Source organism: Symphodus melops (genome assembly GCF_947650265.1).
Source record: "Symphodus melops genome assembly, chromosome: 2".
Classification (NCBI taxonomy): domain Eukaryota; kingdom Metazoa; phylum Chordata; class Actinopteri; order Labriformes; family Labridae; genus Symphodus; species Symphodus melops.
Window position 1 is genome coordinate 26,913,446 of NC_136692.1, and position 20,783 is coordinate 26,934,228.

General features: G+C 41.9%; 1 protein-coding gene across 4 annotated transcripts in view; it reads left to right on the top strand.

The window, feature by feature from the left end:
• The window catches only part of gcgrb (glucagon receptor b), a 55,285-nt gene extending 34,576 nt beyond the window's left edge, over positions 1 to 20,709 (top strand). For 3 of the 4 annotated variants that reach the window (XM_079335295.1, XM_079335297.1, XM_079335296.1), the window contains 13 exons: positions 7,061 to 7,208; positions 7,293 to 7,389; positions 7,472 to 7,579; positions 9,834 to 9,922; positions 10,154 to 10,260; positions 10,521 to 10,677; positions 11,789 to 11,948; positions 13,654 to 13,714; positions 15,239 to 15,308; positions 17,164 to 17,252; positions 17,361 to 17,505; positions 18,252 to 18,293; positions 18,593 to 20,709. In XM_079335295.1, the coding sequence (XP_079191421.1) occupies positions 7,155 to 7,208; positions 7,293 to 7,389; positions 7,472 to 7,579; positions 9,834 to 9,922; positions 10,154 to 10,260; positions 10,521 to 10,677; positions 11,789 to 11,948; positions 13,654 to 13,714; positions 15,239 to 15,308; positions 17,164 to 17,252; positions 17,361 to 17,505; positions 18,252 to 18,293; positions 18,593 to 19,015 (1,602 nt within the window). In that variant the 5' untranslated portion in view covers positions 7,061 to 7,154 and the 3' untranslated portion in view covers positions 19,016 to 20,709. The remainder of the gene's footprint in view (positions 1 to 7,060; positions 7,209 to 7,292; positions 7,390 to 7,471; positions 7,580 to 9,833; positions 9,923 to 10,153; positions 10,261 to 10,520; positions 10,678 to 11,788; positions 11,949 to 13,653; positions 13,715 to 15,238; positions 15,309 to 17,163; positions 17,253 to 17,360; positions 17,506 to 18,251; positions 18,294 to 18,592) is intronic. The other variant, XM_079335298.1, reaches the window with a different exon arrangement.
• Positions 20,710 to 20,783: the final 74 nt, after the last annotated feature.

The following is a 20,783-nucleotide window of genomic DNA, read 5'->3' on the forward strand; positions in this document are numbered from 1 at the left end:
ATGATACCCACTTGTTTTTTTTCAGCATACATTGTGTGCTTCTTAATATCCTCTGATGCCCATCATTCAGTAGTTCACAGTAATTTCTTTCTTCGGGTGTTGAAGGTATGTCATGCCCTACTCTTGGCTAGTTCTCGGTGTTGGCTTTGTTGGGTAAGCAAATCAGAGGCAGATTTGGGGAGGTCGTCCTTAGAAATGTTGCCTGAAGGCTACAGTAGGCTACCTGTCTGCCTTGTTGATTATCAATGCAACAAAGCAAGACCTTCAGTGGTAATGAGTTGAAATAAAAGGAAGAAGAAAACAACGGAGGCAAAGGAATGATGAAATGAGCAACATTACTTGAATAGAAAAAAAAATTATCTTAGGATGCTACGTTGGAGTTGTTTTGCTCAGTTTGAGCGAAAGATGCTTTAACGTGTCAGGAATATTCTCTGTTTTTTAAGGCAACAAAAGGAATAGGAAATAGACACTAACAAATAGCTTATCTGAAAACGTTCAAAATAGTTCACTGATTACTTGAATTCGGTGTTGTGTTACTAGTTACAACAACAAACAATTGATTGAATCCAAAGCTTCCATCAAGGAGCGAGCCTCATACAACACATACAACACCATGTCTAGCTCTAAAAACTCGAGGAAGTCTGTGATGTTTATATTCAGTGGAGAATCCTCATGAATGCAAGCTGCAGAATAAAAGACAACAACAGTTGAATGGGTTTTTTTTATGTGGCATGTTTTAATAATTTTGCTGCTTGAGAAGTGAAGTGCAAGAAACTCATCATTAAAGCAGAAGTGTCCAGATAGCCCAAGTGTGAATACTGTGAAGTGACTATCGGGCAGTCCACCGCAACACTCAATAAAAAGAAGCATAATGTTAGCAGGGTGAGGATATGGTAACGTAGAGAAGCATTTGTAAACTGTATGTGAAAGTGTCTTCTGTAAGATTTAAGGTTGTCCCTGTCAGATCCTCTTCTGCATTCTCTGTTTGTTTCCCATCATGCTGACCTTCCACACGGGACGAATAAGACAGGAAACAAGATGGTTAGACGGTTCTCCCCCGAGAAGGAAAAAGAAATAATGAGTAAGGGAACAGGGCAGGATTCTCTCAAGGATTGAGATGATGGGGGGGAAATAAAAGATCTGAAAAGCCAGTTTTCCTGTGAGTGGTTGAAGAGTGAAAGAGTAGAGGAGTCAGTGAAGGACAAGGAGAACCTGTGAAGAAAAGATGAGACGCTGAGGGAGATGAGAAGAAAAAAATAAGATGGCTCTAGCTCTGTTTGTGAAGCGTGACATCTGCAGAAGGAGCAGATTCTGGTTCACCTCCATCGGCTGCCTCTGTTAATCATAGCACACAGCGTCACACGCCAGCATCACACGCAACACACACTCATAAGATTTGTCACGAAAGCCGAGTCTGCCAAACTACTGTCGCTGAGGAGGAGATGGAAAAAGAGAATAGTGTGAGGGTCCTTGAAGGGCCTGGCTTTATATGTATGAGAGTTAAAGGGTGAGTTCATCCACTTTTGAAAAGGAATAGAAAAAGGCTCAGACATATATTCCTGCTTCCTTTTCTGTTGAAGTTTCCTTTGTTTGATGTTTTGCCCCTGTGCCAATACAATAGAAAAAAGAGGAATGTTGTTTTGGGTTTGAAAATTGGATGGAGATCAGACATGAAGTCACAAGACTACACATCACAGGCAAAAAAAAGAAAGAAAAATCCTTTTTTAACAGCAGAAATAAACGTGTTTACAGCCTGGTGCAAAAAACAAAGTACTGTAGGTCTGATAAGTCATAGTCATCACTGTGTGGAGGTAGAATCTGTTTTTAACACGCTGACATGATTGACCGGTGGGACGGATGTAACGGCCTGAAAGTTGGGGTGAGGCTTTGCTTATATTTGATATATTCTTTAATTTCTTTAATTTTTCATTTCAACCTCACATGCAACTCCTGCTTTAACAAGAACAACACATTTGCTTTGCTCTTTGCTGGATGACGGTTCATTAAAACATTTCCAGCAAAGACATTATTAGCTAGTTGAAGAATTTCAGTTTTTCAACGTCTGAATCTAAATCCCTGGCAGAAGCTGGAGTTAAAACAGGCAGCTCAGTTTTCAGATCCAAGGAGCCTGAGGATCAAAGTATCACAAATGTACATTTTTACAGCAGAAATAAATATGTTTAAAGCCTGGTTCAAAAAATGTCTGAATAGCTTAAGACTTTAATGAATCACTCTTACATGTGTTGAATTTTATGTAACTCATCAGTTTTATTCCATCGAGCCTCAGAGTAGTTCGAACACAGTTGCATTACGAGGGATGATTTGACTGACAGGAGGATGTGTTGTCGCTGTTTGCCAGAAGGCTTGAGGCCCTCCAACACTTGGCCTGTTTTCAGACTGAAGTACTTGAGACAGCCGTGTGTCCTATAACTGTATGGTGCCTAACAAACAATGCAACCTCAGTAATGCATTGTGTGAAAAGCATTGGCTCTACAGTGCATCTGAGTGTCCATGCCATGTACGTACTGCACATATACATTTTCACCTTTCATACAAAAGCTCCAGTGTAAATTAGAAAGAACTGATGACAGCCTAATTTCCCCCGGGATCAATAAAGTGTTTCTGCTCTGATAATAAAGTGTGATTGAATAAATGAATAAGGCCATTTACACTAACATACCCATATAGTATACTGTAAAGAATAATGAAAAGGAACAAGACAAGTTACAAATGATAGTAATGAAACATTGGAATGAACAAATGCCAGAAATTGATATGGAAGTTTTCGATCAGCTGCCTGTGAGAGTCAACGTGTGGCGGAGAAACATCATAACAACAGCTCTGATTAGCTTCATTACAGACAGCGTGCCGCTCACGGTCTCCACCCACATACTCCTCATGCTCAACCTAATTACCCGCCTCTCATCACATAATGTGGGATTATTGATTTTAACAACATAATTGGAGGATGTTCCTGGTGGGCAGCATGGACTGAATAACCTGAATGATAATCTGCTTTTCTGATGGGCTTCAATTAAAGGCAGTTTTCCTGATTGTTTGAGTTGTTTTTCTTAGGCAAGGCAGGTTTAGTTATATAGTGCAGTTCAGACACAGTGTTTACAGACATACAAACAGAAATACATTAAAACAAAGCTGAAGGAAGGAATGCAAGAGAAATTAAGAAAACAAAAGAATGTAAAAGCACATAGTTTGTATTCACAGCAGGAACGTTCTTTAGTTCATTTGGACCAAATGCAAAGTTTCTTTTTTAGTTTGGTGCGGTTCATTTTCACATTGCACATTTTGCAAGAGTCCCAGAGTTTGTATACGAAACCACATGTGCAAAGATCGTTCAATCATTGGACTAAAAGGTCTGGGGCGGAGTAAAGAGGAAAGAAGGTTGAGATCAGTCTTGCAAGCTCAGACGTTAAACACAGTGTTGGATAAAAAAAAGCAAAGCCTTGTGAACCGCTCAATGACTCCATTAACGTTGTACAGTTTTACTGAGCAAGGAGTGGTTAACGATTCACACTGATTAATGTGTGATGAGCTAAAAGTTCATAATTCAGTCAAGAGACTGTATCTTTCATGTCCTCTTGTCTCCATGGACGTGTACAGCATGTGTGTGAATGTCTAAAACAGGGAGGCAAATAAACTATGCAAATAATGGCTTAAACTCTGTCTTTCTTTGGAACAAATACCCCCGGGGAGCTGCAGCTGCTACATGACCAAAACACAAAGCAGGAGACAGAAGCATGCGGTCATGTGTTCTGATTTACATGAACAGTGTATCATTGTGAAATATATTCCAAAGATGAAACGGTGACTCACACTGGCTGATATTGCTCATACAGCATGCAGAGCTGTGCAGATATTCTTTTAGCTTTCCATCCCTGAGGTTGTCTCGCTCCTTGATAAGACTTACACACCGCTCTGTATTCATCATATGGGAGGAGACACGTGTGCTGGTTTTTTCTTTTTTATTGCCATGTTCAATAAGTCTAGCACAGAAATGGAGAAGAATAAAGATGCACGCTACATTAACAAACACCAGTTAAAAGAACGAGTCGTCTGAGAAAATGCACAGAAAATAAAAGCACTTCATTCATATAGTGCACTCAAAATGTTGTATGAATCATACAATTCAATAAGGGTTCAAGGAATCTACACGAGGGCCTCATGGTACGAGAACTTAAGATGCCTATCATTATGTTCCTGTATAAAGAACGACATTTTCCATTTCCAACAATGCCACAAAACTGAAGTTAAATTCACCTGCTAAAAACCTTACAGAAGTTGATATCTGGGAGAGAAGAGATCAAAGGTATTGAGTTATTTCAATTTAAAAGCAGCAACCAAACATCTGCAAAACATCAGGAACGGCTTCATTCAAACGCTAAGGTGCTGCTGTTCTGGAAAACAGAGCTTTAAACAGGCTGGAAAAGACATTAGCTCATCCTCCTTCCACGGCGTGCTTCTGCGTGTGTGTGTGTGTGTGTGTGTGTGTGTGTGTGAGTGTAATGTAAAACCTGTTCAATAGATAAGGCTATCAGTTGTACACAATCCTGTTATTTAGCAGTGAGCTCTGCCCAGTCTTGTGGTTCAGTAAAAACAGACGCACTGACGCTCACATCCCAGTGGCATACAAGTCCACACACACACACACACACACACACACACACACACGCATACATATACACTAACACGCCAGTTCGTCTGCTCCACTAGCCATGAAAATCGAGTGACTCTTTCTGGTTCTGTGGCTACGAGGAGGATCAGAGATTAAATGACATAAACATTACAGATCAAAAGTGATGCCACGTAAAATTGATTGTTTTATTCATAGGGTAGGATACTTGATCTTTTGGTTTATATATGGAGTACTGAAGAGATCTTAAATGACGTCACACTCTTGTGGATGGTGGCAAAGAAAGGCTTCCTACTGCTGCACTCTACAGAAAACAAATCAGTCTCAAGCGACCACAGTGAACGCACCGAATGTCTCCGATGGCTCCGTGCAAGACAACAGAACTCCTGTTTTAATATAATGTAAGATTTATTATCAAGATGCAGCAAACCCAAGAGAGCGAATCACATCTTCAGGAAAAAAAGGGGAAAATACATTGTTTGTAGTGGTGTCCTCAAAGACCAAACATCTCTCTCTCTCTCTCTCTCTCTCTCTCTCTCTCTCTCTCTCTGGTCCACTGCAGAGTATAAAGTCAATTGCAGGTGTTTGTTTTTTTTCCAGAGACCCCCCATCATGTTGCTTGAGGTTTTCAGGGGGGCTCAAGTGTCAGTCAGAGGGTCCCAGACCCCCTGGGATCACCTGTATTTCGCACCCTGGTTGACTGACAGGTAACTTTAACAGTTTGCAAAGTGGCTGAGCTCCACGTCATCGTCTGTTTAATCAAGAGTGAAAAAGCCTTTCCAACATGACGACTGCCATAGTTGAGCTTCATAACACGTCCTCAGACTCATTGTTGATGTCACTGTTTCTATGACATCAACACTTCATTGTATATAACAGTCCAAAAAGAATATTCAATATTCATACACTCAGGAAGAAATCCACACCTCTAGTAAAAAGCCAATTACGTTTATGTCTTACACTGATTGAGAAAAATCAGTCAACAACAAGTCTGAAAAATCCTGCAAACTTATATGATTATATATGTGTTTATATGTTGTGCCAGAGGAGGACCAGATGGAAAACATGCATTGTGTGATAACATGAATGTAAAGGCTCCGACCTGTGCCTCATATCTATTAAACAGTAACAGATGATTTCCTTACAAACATACATGACATCCTCTTCTCAGTTTCATTACACAGAATGTGTTTCAAACATGGAACATGTCTCTCAGGTGTTAGAGCTGCACACGGTTTCAAAGAGAGAGAGAGCTTATTACTGTAACACAACAAGATAAAAGAAAACACACAGCAGCTGTTTGTGTTGTTTGTTCTACTTTCATTTTAAAAAAGGAGCCACTCTTTGTGCTATGATCTTTGTTGAGCACTTCAGTAAACAGTGGACAGGCTCTCACAAAGCCTAATGCAGGTTCATCATCATTGTCATCACGCCGACACACACCAGCGGGCGCACAGAGACTGGAACAGAATGGAATTTGAAACGTTTTAGCCAAAAATGTTTCCATGGTCAAGGTGTTTTTTGCAGAAACGTTTCAGATTTCGTTTTGTTCTCCATCTTCGTGGGTGAAGAAGGCCGAGTGATGCCGCTCGGAAGAGAGCTTAATGTTGTGCAAATAAACACACTGAAACACACAACAGATATTTAGAGTTGGAGTGTGAAGATGAAAGTCAACAGATTTTATTGACGGGTTTCTGTGTTTTAGAGTAGGCAGAATGTGTTCTCCTATGTGTGGCAACCTCAGGTGTTAAAAAAAATAAAGCCAACGTGGCTGGCTGCAAAAGCCCATTAACACCCATATTAAAATGTTTATTTTGAAAGCAGTCAGACACACGTCTAAAACCTGGTACAAACTGATTTTGGTCTGAATAGCTCATGTCTTTGAAGGCATGCACTTTAGTAAATCTTTTTATAATCCAACAGTTTTGATTATATGAAGCCTAAGAGTTATCAATAATTAGAGTGTGGCTTATCTGACTGACAGGCGGGCGTTGTAACCGTTTGTCAGGAAGTTAAAGACTCAGCTGTTCCCTGCGGTTCCAATATGGTGGCCTCCATCATTTGACTTCTAACGTGTTTTTCAGAAAGCAGTTAGTTACATCACTGAGACCACATCCACGTTTATACAGTCTGTCTAGCATCTCTACTCTTGTCCCATCAGAATATCAAATTATCCGTATCTCTATATAGCAACCCTTATTGTAGTCGGATGGTTGAAAGATAAATGTTGCTTTTGCTAGATTGTGAATAAGAAACGGTCCTGACTTTCAAAAATAGTGTTTTATTCCTTTTTAACTTCCTGTTCAGTGTCAGTACGAACCTCTCCTCACACAGAAATGGATGCAGTCGGACACACGTTCTTCCCACTAACAAACTCCTCTATGTCGTGTGTGCGTGTGTGTGTGTGTGTAGGCCACACGGTGAGTGAGGGCTCAGACTGCCTCATGAGTCGGGCCTCCTCTGTGATCCGGTCCCCTCCGACCCCCATCCTCCCAGCATCAGTGGGATGTCCCAGGTGTGTCTCCTCTTGGTTCTGCTTATGCTCTGTAGCTGCACAAAGGTAAGACTCTCTTCTCCGAAGAATATACCTGCACAGGTTGTCTTAACTTGACACAAGGCTTCAGGACATGCCCCCCTCCTGCAGGTCTCCTTTGCCAACTCCCTGGAGCTTGTGAAGGAGCAGTGGAGCAGCTACAAAAACCAGTGTCTGGATAACATCAACAGCACGCCCCCCGCCTCAGGTCAGCCGCTCTCCTCCCAGCATGAGCTCTTGTTTGGAAGCAGGTGGGTGCACATGTTTTACAGAACTGCTCTTCTCCGCAGGGCTGGTGTGTAACAGGACCTTTGACTTGTATGCCTGCTGGCCTGATGGATTCCCAGGAACCACAGTCAACGTCTCCTGCCCATGGTTCCTGCCATGGTACCGTAAAGGTCCGTGAGTGAGTGTGCACAGAATATGGTGAAGGGCAATGGGGATGTGGGTACCTGCATTGTTTAGCTTTTGCAGAAGATAAATATCCATAAGAATTTAAAATATGCAAATAAGAAAATATGAGGAATGGATATAACAGCTCAAAAGTGAATAATAATGACAACCAACTAAAATGATCTTCAAGTTCTCAACTCAAACGAGCCTTTGAACTCATTTTACGTGGTTGTTTTTGTGTTTTATCTTTTAAAAAAAAACCTCAGCAGAATCATTTTTGCTGCAGCCAAACTCTGAATAACCTGCTCTACATCACCAGGGTTGGTAGAGTCGTCGTCTCTCAATCGAAGGGGTGAAGGGTTTGATTCCCAGCTCCTGAAGGACCCACCTCTGACATATAACCCTGAATTGCTGCCGCTGCTTTACTGTATGAATGGGATTAATTACTTCTGATGGTCACTTTAAATACAAACCATTAATGTGAATGTGTAGGTGTGTAAAAACACTTTGAGCAATCAGAAGACTAGAACAGCGCTGGACAAGCTGATGTCCATCGACCGTCTACCTGCTGAGCACTAAACAGCACACAGAGGAATCACAGTTCTCCCTCTGCTGGTGTTGTCATCAAAGATATCAGAAGTCCATCCTCTTCTTGATTCTGATTAGTTGGTGAGAGAGAAGTGACACTGGCAGCGTGGCATTGTTCAACAGTTCATTAGCATCACTTCGCATAGAGCCAATTCACATCAAGTGTTATCTGGAGACGCTTCACATGAGAGCACATGGGACAAGATGCAGGCAGGGTCTCTCCTTTGTATTCCCTGCGTACCTGTTGACCTGCACATGAATGACGACATCGGGGGAGTTTTATGGCTCTGGAAGCTGAGGGGCTGAAAACACTGACCTGCTTTGATTTTGTATTGAAAATGGACACAGGTCCTAACTTGACCGCTTTACAGATGACTGCCACTGTGGTTGCTGGCTGAAGATGTTAGGAGACCCTTTTTTTCTTAAGTAGATTTTAACTACTGAATGGCACAAAGATGAAGATGTAGAATCAGGTAACAATATTTATGTCGGCTAAAAGCGAGTACGCACACCCTTCACTAAGTCTTTGTAAGTAAACATGAATTCCTGATAGAGTAAGAGACTTTTTCGGGTTGTATCATTGATACCTTGATCTGTGCTTAGAAACGTTATTTATGAAACCACAGCTCCTCTTTAGCACACCTGTGTGAGAAGTACAGCTCAGTGTTTTTTTCTCACCTGCAAGACCAACTTATACACACATCATGGGGTTTTTTTAGTGTTTGAAAAGGAATGGTAACAGCGCCCGACCACTGACATGTTCGAAGAATTCAGAGAAAGAGCTCTTTAGTGTACTCGTTTCTGAAGTCATCCCGAGTGGATGGAAACCTTCTGTAAAAGTGTCCTTGTTATTTAATGGAATGAAATGCTGTTTTTCGAAAGAGTCAACAGTGGTTTCAAAGAGTGGACGAGGCGATGATTGGCTGCCAAGGCCATGTTTTATTCAAGAATCACATTATTTTAAGCTTCAGCCTTGTGTAGAGTTGGTTTTTTTAAGGGTTGGATTTCTTTATGGTTTCTCAGAAGATGTGAAAGTAAGCGAGTGTCTTTACTCTCTCTCTCTCTCTCTCTCTCTTTCTCTCTCTCTCTCTCTCTCTCTCTCTCTCTCTCTCTCTCTTTCCTTGTCTGACCCACATGGGTCATGTTAGAAATGTCTCGACCACGTAGTCTCACTTTAATCAACTTAAACAAAGGAGAATGTCAAAACAACACCTTCATTTTAAACGTACGACAGAGTATTAGGGCCCCGTTAAATAAATGTTTTTTCTTTAATGTGTGGACATAGAAGTCTTACATTTACGAGATTAAAGTGGTTTATTTATAGAGCAAACAGTCATTATTGAATGATCGGAAATGTGTAAATCGATATAAATGAGTCTGTTTAAAAAGATTATTGAGAAAGGTTGTGTCAGAAGAGCAGCCTGCGTGAAAATCATAAAAAGGGGACTTCTCAAATCCATTTCCTCTGACACATGAGAGACAATTTCCTCCAAGTCACCCTGGTTCTTTCTCCTTTAAAGCTCCAGTTTCTTGCAGAATATTTTCTGGGTCCTGATTCTTCTGACTGTGTGACGTGTAGTTTCATATCTGCATACGTAAAGAGCAGACACAACTAATGTTGTCCTTGTCCTGTGTGTGTGTGTGTGTGTGTGTGTGTGTGTGTGTGTACAGTTCAGCAGGGTCTGGTCTACAGAGTCTGCAGTGAAGATGGCCAGTGGGCTCGAAAGAATACCAGCGAGTGTGAGGACGACCCCGGTGAGGTGTGTGTATACAGTGTAGTGTTTCTCTGTGTGTGTGTGTGTGTGTGTGTGTGTGTGTGTGTGTGTGTGTGTGTGTGTGTGTGCAGTAGCAGATGGTTGGACAGTATTGTGTCTGTAACTGACGTGACACTTAAACCTCCAGTGCGTGATTGAGATGACTCAGCGATAACCTCCCGCTGTGTGCTCCAGTTCTCTTTGTATCATTTACAGCTTGTTGTATTTGTTCCGCAGCAGCAGTACGGCCGCATCCTCAGTCAGCTACGCATCATGTACACAGTGGGCTACTCGCTCTCCCTGGGGGCTCTTCTACTGGCCCTGGCCATCCTCATCACTTTCAGGTACAGCATGTTGGAGGAGGGAGAAGAATGGGAGGGGGGGGGGGGATAATACCAAAACAGGATAGACAGATAATACCCTTTGGGGGGGAAGTGGGCTGAAGTACATTAAAAACACAGAGAGTAAGGAGAGAAGAACAGACAAACAAGAAATGAGGGCTAAATACATGAAAAGAAAAGGAAATAAGGAATCATTTGGAACTTTATGCAGAGAAGTGAACACAAAGTGTGAAAGTCCTCACACAGTGTCCCCTGTGCACCAGGAAGCTCCACTGTATGAGAAACAACATCCACATGAACCTGTTCGCCTCGTTCATCCTGAGAGCCGTGTCCATCCTGGTCAAAGACGCCCTGCTGACCCTCACGTTGGACCCCTCCGCCAGCGGCGACAGCCGGACACAAGCTCTGATCAACATACCGGTGAGAGCACGCACAACACGCTGACCAGATCTGTCTTCATCTGAGGGTAATTAGAAAAGAAAGCCAAGTTGAGCGTATTGTTGTCTGGGTGTCTTTCGATAAAAGCACATATCACGCACACAGAGCTTTTAATACACATGCCTCATGGACATTTGTGAGGGAAGCAGAAGTTTTGTAACCTAGCAACGATGAGCGCTGGAGAAATGCGCTCTGAATCAGAGTTTGAGAGCGCTGTCTTTGAACTTGGGCCCTCAAGGACTCTACTTGTCTTGCTAAAGAAACAACTAAATTATGTTGTGAAACTAATTAAGATTTTGGAGCAAACTTCTTTCTCTTTACTAATATTTGCTACCAGTGTATAAAAAGTTGTATGAAAGCGTTGTATGTGCTGTGTTTGCTGTTGGACTAAGTATCAGCGCTCCTGTGTTTAGTACACGGCTCCCTCACCGGGAGTAGCTCGGGTTGGGATTCGGAGGGAAGCCGGTTCAAGGGGACCAAAATACGGAAGTTGGCCTGGTAGCAGGAGAGGCGCACTGCGGAGGTGCCTTTGAGCAAGGCACAGAACCCTCACCAGATTGAACATCGTTAATACACGTCCTGCTTGTGCATGTGTGTGATTTCAGCCTGTGTGTGTGAGAAGCGAGTCTCTAAGATAACAGAGTGCGAACCAGAATTCCCCCCTCGGGATTAATTAATTATTAAAAGAGCAGCATGGACTGAGCCCACAAATGATTGCCATGGTGGCTTCTTCTTCTTTTTGCTTTTTGACATATTTTCAATCCAACCATGTGCATACTGCCACCTGCTGTATCAGACCTGGCACAGAACGATGGAGAGGGGAGTGGGCAGCAATCATGCTTTGGACTCAGTGCAAAACAATCGTGCCTAATGTCAAACAGCCATGTTGTTTTAAAAGTTGCTTTTGTGCCATGTTTTTGTTACTAAATTGCTGTTAAGGATTTTTGCAGAGAGAAAAACAAAATGATGCTAAATCAAACAGATCAAGTGCAGGACAGCAGCAGAGCAGAAACTGTGTATTAGTTTAACATGTGTACTTGTAAAGGAAGTAGGACTTTGGCTTCTTCACCATATGTCCTATGTTGTGTGTCAGGCGGTGACGTGGTGTCGAGGTGCCATGGTAATGATGCAGTACAGCGTGATGGCCAACAACTACTGGCTGCTGGTGGAGGGCATCTACCTGCACAGCCTGCTGGTCATCACCGTGTTCAGCGAGAGGAAGTACTTCTACATTTACCTCGCCATTGGCTGGGGTAAGAAACACAACTGCGCACAAGTAATAAAGAAGTGTGTGATGTAGCCTACTGATGACATTCAGATAGGAGAGTTACGTGTTCTTTAGAAAGCATGCAGGCTTTACAAGGAAGGAAAGCCCAGATAGCTTCAGGAGCGGTCAAACGGTAGAATACAGAAAGACTGAGAAGTTGTCATGACAGGTCAGATTAATGGAGACGTGAGGTCCTCTAGTGGACAGGTGTGGCATTACAGAGATGAACATGAAAACCTAAGGTGTGTGACTTCATTTGAACGAGACAATCAGAGACCAGAGAGACATATTTAAATTAGTTTATTAGTTTGTAATTGTAACTTCTGTAATATCCATCCAGACTGCACATGCTAACGTCTAAATGAACAGAGACAAAGGACAGCCTTTGTCTGGTTGAATGACAAAGCAGGAAAGGTGCTGAGAGTATACAACCAGACGTTACAGGTTCACACTTTAACCCACTGTTAGTATCTTAACAGTCTGACACACAGCAGATAAAGGGTCCTTGGTTTTGCGGTGGTGACATCCTCAAGGCGGTCGACAATGTTTTAACAGATCGCCCTCTTTAAACATAATACTTGTTTGTTTTTTTTGTAATAGCGTCGCTCATCTTTAAACAGACTGAAGAGATGATTTCCTGCCTGAAAGTTACAGAAGAGCGAGACGTGTGCATGAATAGTTTAAGAAAACTTTTCATCTTTGTAAAGGTTTAAAACAGACTTCACACACACACACACACACACACACACACACACACACACACACACACACACACACACACACACACACACACACACACACACACACACACACACACACACACACACACACACACACACACACACACACACACACACACACACACACACACACACACACACACACACACACACACACACACACACACCGTCTGTGTCTTTCTTTTTTTTTTTCGGGCTTTTTTCAGCCTTTATTGAGAGGCAGTGGATAGTGTAGGAAATCAGGGATAGAGACATGCAGGAAAGGGCCTCAGGTTGGAGTCGAACCCAGGCCGCCCGCGTGAGGACTAATAGCCTCCATACAGGTGACACGAGCGCTGCCACTGTGCTACAGGCATCCCTGTGTCTTTCTTTTGTAACTTCTTTTTTTTCTCATCCCCTTACACTCTTTCAAACACACACACACACACACACACACACACACACACACACACACACACACACACATATAAACATATACAAACAGTTCAAAGTCAAGAAGCTGTTTTCATCCTTTCAGACTTTTATTTTCTTTATTAATATTAAGAATTTCTGTAAACCAAGAATCCCTTTGTAATTAAGTTTTTGGTTGATCATAAAGTTATCTTTATCCTTTTTTAAACAGTAATAATATATATATAATATCTCTGTGAATGGAGATTAGAAATCATGCTCGAGCCACAATATTAACTCTCCCTGTGATGTTGGAGAGTCACTGGAGCCTGACAGGACAGATAAAGTCCAAATAAGAGCTCTGGTTTACAAACGGATAGATTTTAATTTCAGCATTCAGCTCACACACACTCAGACATTTTCATATGAAGAGACCGTCCAAGTCAGGAAACACAGAGAGATGCCTCCACATGATGAGTAAAGTCACGTTTGATGTTGAGTGGTGCATAATGACGCCTTTGTTTAAGACTGTATCTGTGTTTTGTTTCTTTGTGATTTCAGGCGCACCGCTCATATTCGTGCTTCCCTGGATCACAGTGAAGTATCTGTATGAGAATGAAGAGTAAGTTTCTCTTATCGATAAAGTCAGGTTAGATCCAATTCAGCAGCGTTGCACCAGAGGGATTTATATTTTTAGATTTTTAGATTTTACTGTATTGTTCCTTTAAAGGGAAATTATGTGTTTACACTCTGCTGAACATGCAATAGATATGCACTGATGGAGAGACTTGGTGCCTTGCTCAAGGGCACCCCTGCAGTGCTCAGGAAGTGGTCTGGCACCTCTTCAGCTACCACACAAATTTCTAGATTTGGACTGAGCTAATGCCGCCGCTAAATATGTACTGAATATTAGCACTGCTTTGATTTGGTTGTCGGCACGAGGCTGCAGCACTTCTACAACCAGCTTTCATAAACAAAACAAATAACTGTAAAATGGGTAAAATGAACGTTTTACTGAATGTTTTACTGCTCCTCTAACTCAACGAGTTCCACATCCTGCGACTCCACACACACAGTATGAATGTGATAATGGCGTGGGCTTTGTAAACCGTCCAATCGTAAAATATCAGCTCACATTTTACATTTGGACTGTTTGCAAAGCTCACGATTTATCTGCTCACACTGTACGCTCCGTTTGACTTGGGAGCTCCCACTGAACGAGTGAAATCAGGATCAAACATTGTCTTTGTCAATAGAGAACTCCCACAGACAGAGGTTGGACTATTGTCTCTTCTAGCCGGACTCTGTGTGGCACACAAACTCTCTCACACACACAATCTGCATCACCCACAAACACAAACCAACACTCAGCCAACTCACAACAAATATGTCCCGTCAGCTGTTGGTCCTCTGAGATTGCCAATGATTCTTTCATGACAGAATTATCAGGCATGGCTGCTGTTGCCATGGTGATTTTCGGACGCTGTTTGTCAGTTAGTGCAGGCAGAGTCAGGAATAAAGTCAGGGGATAGGCTCTTGGCTCTGCTCTAACTCTTACTGACTGGTCGCACCTGATTGGCCGCCTTGCCTCAGGGAACACTGCATAACTAACAATGCACAATCGGTCTGAAGTTAAGCCAGACTTTAAAATGTTGTCATTGATCTCAAAATATCTGGTCCAAATCGGCCTCAATTCGTACAATGTCCACCAGGCTCATCTAAAACGCTCCTGTTTCCAAGCAACCAAAACATTCTTCTGCACGCCACTTCTTTATTTGCCTGAACTTTTCCACAGACTAATTGTTTGGTATTTTGTATGTAAATGTATTTTTATTCTTTATAATTTATGTATAATGCAACAAGTGATAAATTAATGTGTAACGGCTCGGCCTTCTGTTATGTTCATTAACTTTATTCAAACATCCGGCTGAGGCAGAGCGATACAAGTCTGAGTGACGTGTACTCTTTATCAGCAGCACTCAGGAAATGCCTCTCGTCCAATCAGAAAACTCTGTTTGAACTCAATGTTGTATAGCAGCTTTTTTACTTCCTCTGTTAGAATTATAATGACAGTACCGTGAGTCGATCAGAATCACTCTGATTAGAGGTTACAGTAACAGTGTGAAATGTGTGTATGTGTTTGTAGGTGCTGGGAGAGGAACATTAACATGGGCTATTGGTGGATCATTCGTTCTCCCATACTGTTTGCTTATCTGGTAAGAACAACTGTTACTGTGTGTCTGTCTGTAACCTTCATTTCTACACAAACACACACTTACAGACACACACACACACACACACACACACACACACACACACACACACACACAGAGGCAAGACATACTTCATCATACTTGATCATATGACAGTGGGTCTACAATAAACACTTTGCACACTCAGCAGGAATGTGCCCTAAAGTCAGCGTGTGTTGAGACTTGGATTAGACTTCTGTGTAAACCTTCTAATGATGTTGTATATTATTATACCAGTCAGCACATTTATTGTGTCGACATGTTAGGATCTATTTTTAAACAGGACACACCAACCTTTTGCTGGGTTAAACTGCACTGAGACCATTTCACTGTTTTCACATTACGTTACGTTATGTTCTTTTTTCTAATTCTGCTTTTCACGTCTTTCTCCTGATTGGCCTTCACTTGATAGCCCATATGTCAACATGAAAAAGTACAAATTAATTTGTTTTTATACATTTAACTTTAGAAAACTATCAAGTATGGATAAATGACAATCATGAAAATATTTTAAAAAACGTGTTACATTTTAGTAAAACTAGAAGATTTAAAACAAATAGAGGAGCTCACGTTCATGTCAGTCGTGTAATCATTTTGACTTTGCTGAGCTTATTAGCGCGTGTTTCCTGCTCCTTGCTCCCATAGAGACAAACATCATTATGAATGGACACACTTGTGATCACAAGTGCACATTAAGGGAAACACCAGCGACCTTTGTGACCTCATGCAGAGGCCTACGTGTGATCACACACACACACACATTTCTGAACGTACACATTCCTTACACTGTGTAAGTCCGAAAGGTTTTTGCCTCTGTGCAGAAACTGTCTCTCAATTGCAATGGCTGAGTTGGCCTACAGTCGTGTAACAGATGTGACTTCATGTGTCCTCCTCCAAGAATCCCACACAAGAATTTACACACACGAACACATTTGCACATAACTGAACTGTGTGTTCATCTGACGAGACAAAATACACATACGAGTTACCAAACTTGGAGAGCTAAGAACTCTGAGTGTTGTAATGATTAATGTTTGCTGTCATCCAGGAGCGTTCTGCACTAGATCACAGTGTGTGTGTGTGTGTGTGTGTGTGTGTGTGTGTCTTGATTTAAAGAGTGTTATGGCAACATGCATGTGATAACGAGGGATTCGTTGGTTGTTTATCGGCCCTGTTGACAGACATCAGACATCAACCGAACCGGTTGTGTTGTGTCGACTCAATGCTGACATCTAATACAGCTAACTCAGGCAGAGAAGAGGCTTTTTATCAGGCAGAGGGAGTCACCTGCTGACGAATCTGCTTTCATGGTCAAATTTAGAAGAAAATGTCGCCACTGTAGGAGTCTTACACCTGAATACGTCACGAAACAAACATCGGTATCAGAACCTTTAATCGGCTGAAGTGGTATTTGAAACCTTGGTATCAGGATCTGCCCTGATTTTCACAACCGGTGCACCTCCAATGTCAATACTAAAAAGTCGGAAAATCTCTGTTGACAAGCCAAAACTTGGCTACATCTGTGTAGAAGACGAAGGGAAAAGTTATAGAGGAAAAGGTTTCCCTTTTTCACGAAGCTGCTCAATACGCTCAACTTAGTGTACCGGGAAACTGTCATGACTCTTAGAGTCGTCACATGACTAGAAAAGCTCTATACAAGTCCGTTTACCATCTAACATACCAAAATGGATTCACTAGGGTCTCCACCTTCATGATACCTTCTGTGTCTCGCTTTGATTTATTAAAAATTTGACACTAAATTCAATCTTCTGATAATTAGTTCCCGTTTAACTCCGCTCTTCCTCTCTTCCTTTTACAGATAAACTTCTTCATTTTCATCCGCATTATCAAAATCCTCATGTCTAAACTCAGAGCTCATCAGATGAGATACACTGACTACAAGTTCAGGTGAGACTCTCCTTCTTGTTCTGTAAGTCCAAGTCAGAAGTCGGGTGAGCTTAAAGAGCTCGATGGACAATAACTCTTCCCTGTGTCCTTTTTCCTCCTCGGCTCCAGATTAGCTAAGTCCACTCTGACCCTCATCCCGCTGCTCGGGATCCATGCCATCCTCTTCACCTTTGTCATTGACGAGTCCGTCCCCAAAGGCTCCATGCTGCGGCTCATTCGTCTCTTCTGTGACCTGCTGTTCAACTCCTTCCAGGTCAGAGCTCATTTTAACTCACCCTCTTATTCACACTGACACCAGTGCTCTCTCAAGGTTTCCTCTCTTCGTGTCTTCACCAAAGCGGACAAAGTCTCCGGTCTTAAATTCCCTACATCTAAGGTATTGCAGAGCACTAAGCATTGCTTTGGGATGAGATTACTGACATTGTGCTGGTGACCTCCATTGGAGACGGGACATGCGTGGAAGGCAGCTGGCTGGTGAAGCCGGGGAGTTGACGACATGCACCTTGTGCTAAACAAAAGCACACATTTAGCATACTGATAAAATGTCAAGAATCCTCAGGTCAGTACAGTCCACAGCAGAACAGATTCTTGTATCATTTGACGCAGAGCCTCGGGGTTAAGTAATGTCTGGTGACTCTTGTGTTAGTCTCTGTCATGTTTCCTCTCACCATTCCTCCTCTCCTCTGCTAACCCAGAAAAGACTGCAGCAGGAGCCACATCCGTCAACAGAGCTGTCAATCATGTCATTACTTCCACTCTTTTTTAACACTTAGACAAACATCAGCGTGATATGAATTCACCGAAACAAAAGAATCCCAGTTTGAGAAAAATGTATTTATGGCAGCAGCAGCTCAGTCTGTAGGGACTTGGTTTGGTTTTAACACTCCCCTCTTTAGGATAATTGAGTTGTTTGACTCCAGATGATGTGTTCATGAAGACGTATTCTTTATCACAGAGTAAAAAAGGATTGGGGTAACTGGTGTTAGTCTTGTGTTTCAGGGCCTGCTGGTTGCCATCCTGTACTGCTTTGTCAACAAAGAGGTGAGACTGATGTGCTTTCATGTTGAAGTGTTGAAGTACCACCCTCATTTAATCTCTTACATTGCTGCATCAGTGTTCAACTTTAAGTAGGTTTTTGTATATCTAAGAGATCCATGGACATTCAACGGTCTTCTTTTAGATCTAGAACAGGAAGGACACAATCTCCTCGATCAGCTCATCTATTCACTTTTAAATGTAGACTTTGGCGAGAGACGTCCATCTCATGAAGCGCTCCGTCTCTTATTAAATCTTCATCACACATCTGTCCGTCCTCTCTTTGCTTTCCCATGGTGCCTCAGGTGCAGTCAGAGATGCTGAAAAGGTGGAAGAGGTGGAAGCTGGGTAAGGACATCGATGAGGAGTACCGCCACACCCACAGCCACACGCCGCACGTCAAGAGCGGAAGCATCGCCACTGCCAATCTAGCGGATCTCCATGACAACAATGGCAGCGATCCTGGCGGTGACTCGCCTCGCCTCCACAAAGCAGAGCGAGGCCCGTCCTGCGCCGTCGCGCCGGAGGAGAATCGGCGGCTAGTCGTCTCCTTTAGCAACGGGACAGGGAAAGGAGGACTCAGGAAGAGCAGACACACCCTGCAGTTCTGTTTCCTGCCACACAGAGCCGCTACCACTCATATCAGCACTGCAACGGAGGACATGTGTCTCGAAGAGAGAACACAGTGCTGCAGAAACCCTTTGAAAAAAGAGGAGACTAATGTGTAGGGTCAAGCAGATTTGATAACTGCTCTAATCCTCGTTTAGATCAGTGATTATTGTGGGCCAAAAAGACGGAGAGATACAGAAGTAACCCACACGAACATGGACATTCACCTCCGCATTATGTTCAAGGAAATAAGGTTTTAACCCACAGAACTGCAAATGATTATTTATTGGTTTTAGGACCTTGACCATGTTTGGTTTCCATAATAAGGACATTCATTGTGAGTGTATGTGAGTATCTGTATTTGTGTGTGGGCATGAAGAGGACGACCAGTCGGACAAAGATTTGCTCACATCTTTTTATCTGTCATGCTCATGCCTTTGTAAGTTTTTAGTGTGTTGTGGGTTAGTGTCCTACGGCAACCTACAAGGGCAAACACGCTGCCACAGTCTGAACATATCCATTAAAAAATACAGGAAAAAAATATGTAAAAATAAAAAACCCTAAATGTAAAATAATCAAATGTGACATGAAAGAAATTGGCTGCAATTTTTACGAGAAGGCTGCAAATGTGCAAACAATGCGGATAAAAAAAAGCACACAAACCCAGAAAACAAACTGCAAACAAAAAGGCAGATATTGAATGATTACATTTTTTAGTCCTCCAGGCCTGTAAGTGGAGCAGCAGAGAATTTGTTTATGATGAATTTAAAAATCATAAGACTAAACATTTAAAACTCAAAAAGTAATTTTAACATCATAATGGATCAAGAATGGCTTTCTAATGGATAAATAAACCACAGCTTAAACTACTGCTTAAAAGACACCACTCTGTTTAGAGAAGCTGATGTTAGCGTACTTTGTTTTCAAGGATTGTGTGTTTTTGATGTAGTATTTTATAGCTTTTTTAAATGCAGTATTCTGCTGTTTATGTTTTGCAAAACATTTGTCTAACTTGACTTTAATATGTCTCTGAATTTTCAGCCTGCTTCTTTTCAGGAAAATGTTTGGCCTTGTTAGAGCTCATTTGCCTTTGTGGGCCTCCATAGTTGCTTAATTTCATGTCCAATTAAAAAAAGGGGATAATGATTTTTCCAATTTTATATATAATGGTGGATGTGGACTGTCTCCACAGGTATGTCCAAATTCAGGGGTTGCATCCTTCGGAGGACGCACTTAGGACCTATTACTTCACAGCAGCACGTCAAAGGCTAATTGATTTTGAAAGCTAAAATGCTGCTAATAAACGCATCATTCTTTTCCATCGCAACAAGGGATCCATCCATTGCTTCCTTCATGGCCCAACATATTCATTGCTCACCAATCCCAATGAGCTGCCAAACTGTGAGCTCAGTTGCTTGCTAATGTTAATGTTTAAATAGTAAGAGGGGTTTAAGTTTTGATAGCTAAGTTGTGTTAGCTACCTCTGGTGCAGCTGTTGAGATTGTTAACACTTACTCCTGAGAAGGATCCTTGAAACAGACAGAGCGTATTAATTGTGAATCCACAGATAACTGATGTTTTATTCCTCCGAGCATGTCCAAAACTAAATTATTTTGGTTTCTATTGAAAACCATATAAACAATACAACCGTACAAGAAAACAGTGCTATAACATGAAAGGTTTGGCACTAATTGTGTTAATCAGGCATTAAATCCAGTCTTCTATGCGCCCTAACTGATCCTCCGTAGATTTGACGATTAACTGGCTGAATGTAATTTGATAATGAGTATGTGGATGAAGGTACGTGTTTATATATATATATATATATATATATCTATATATATATATATACACACTGTATGATTGGAAATACTAAGATTTATCCAG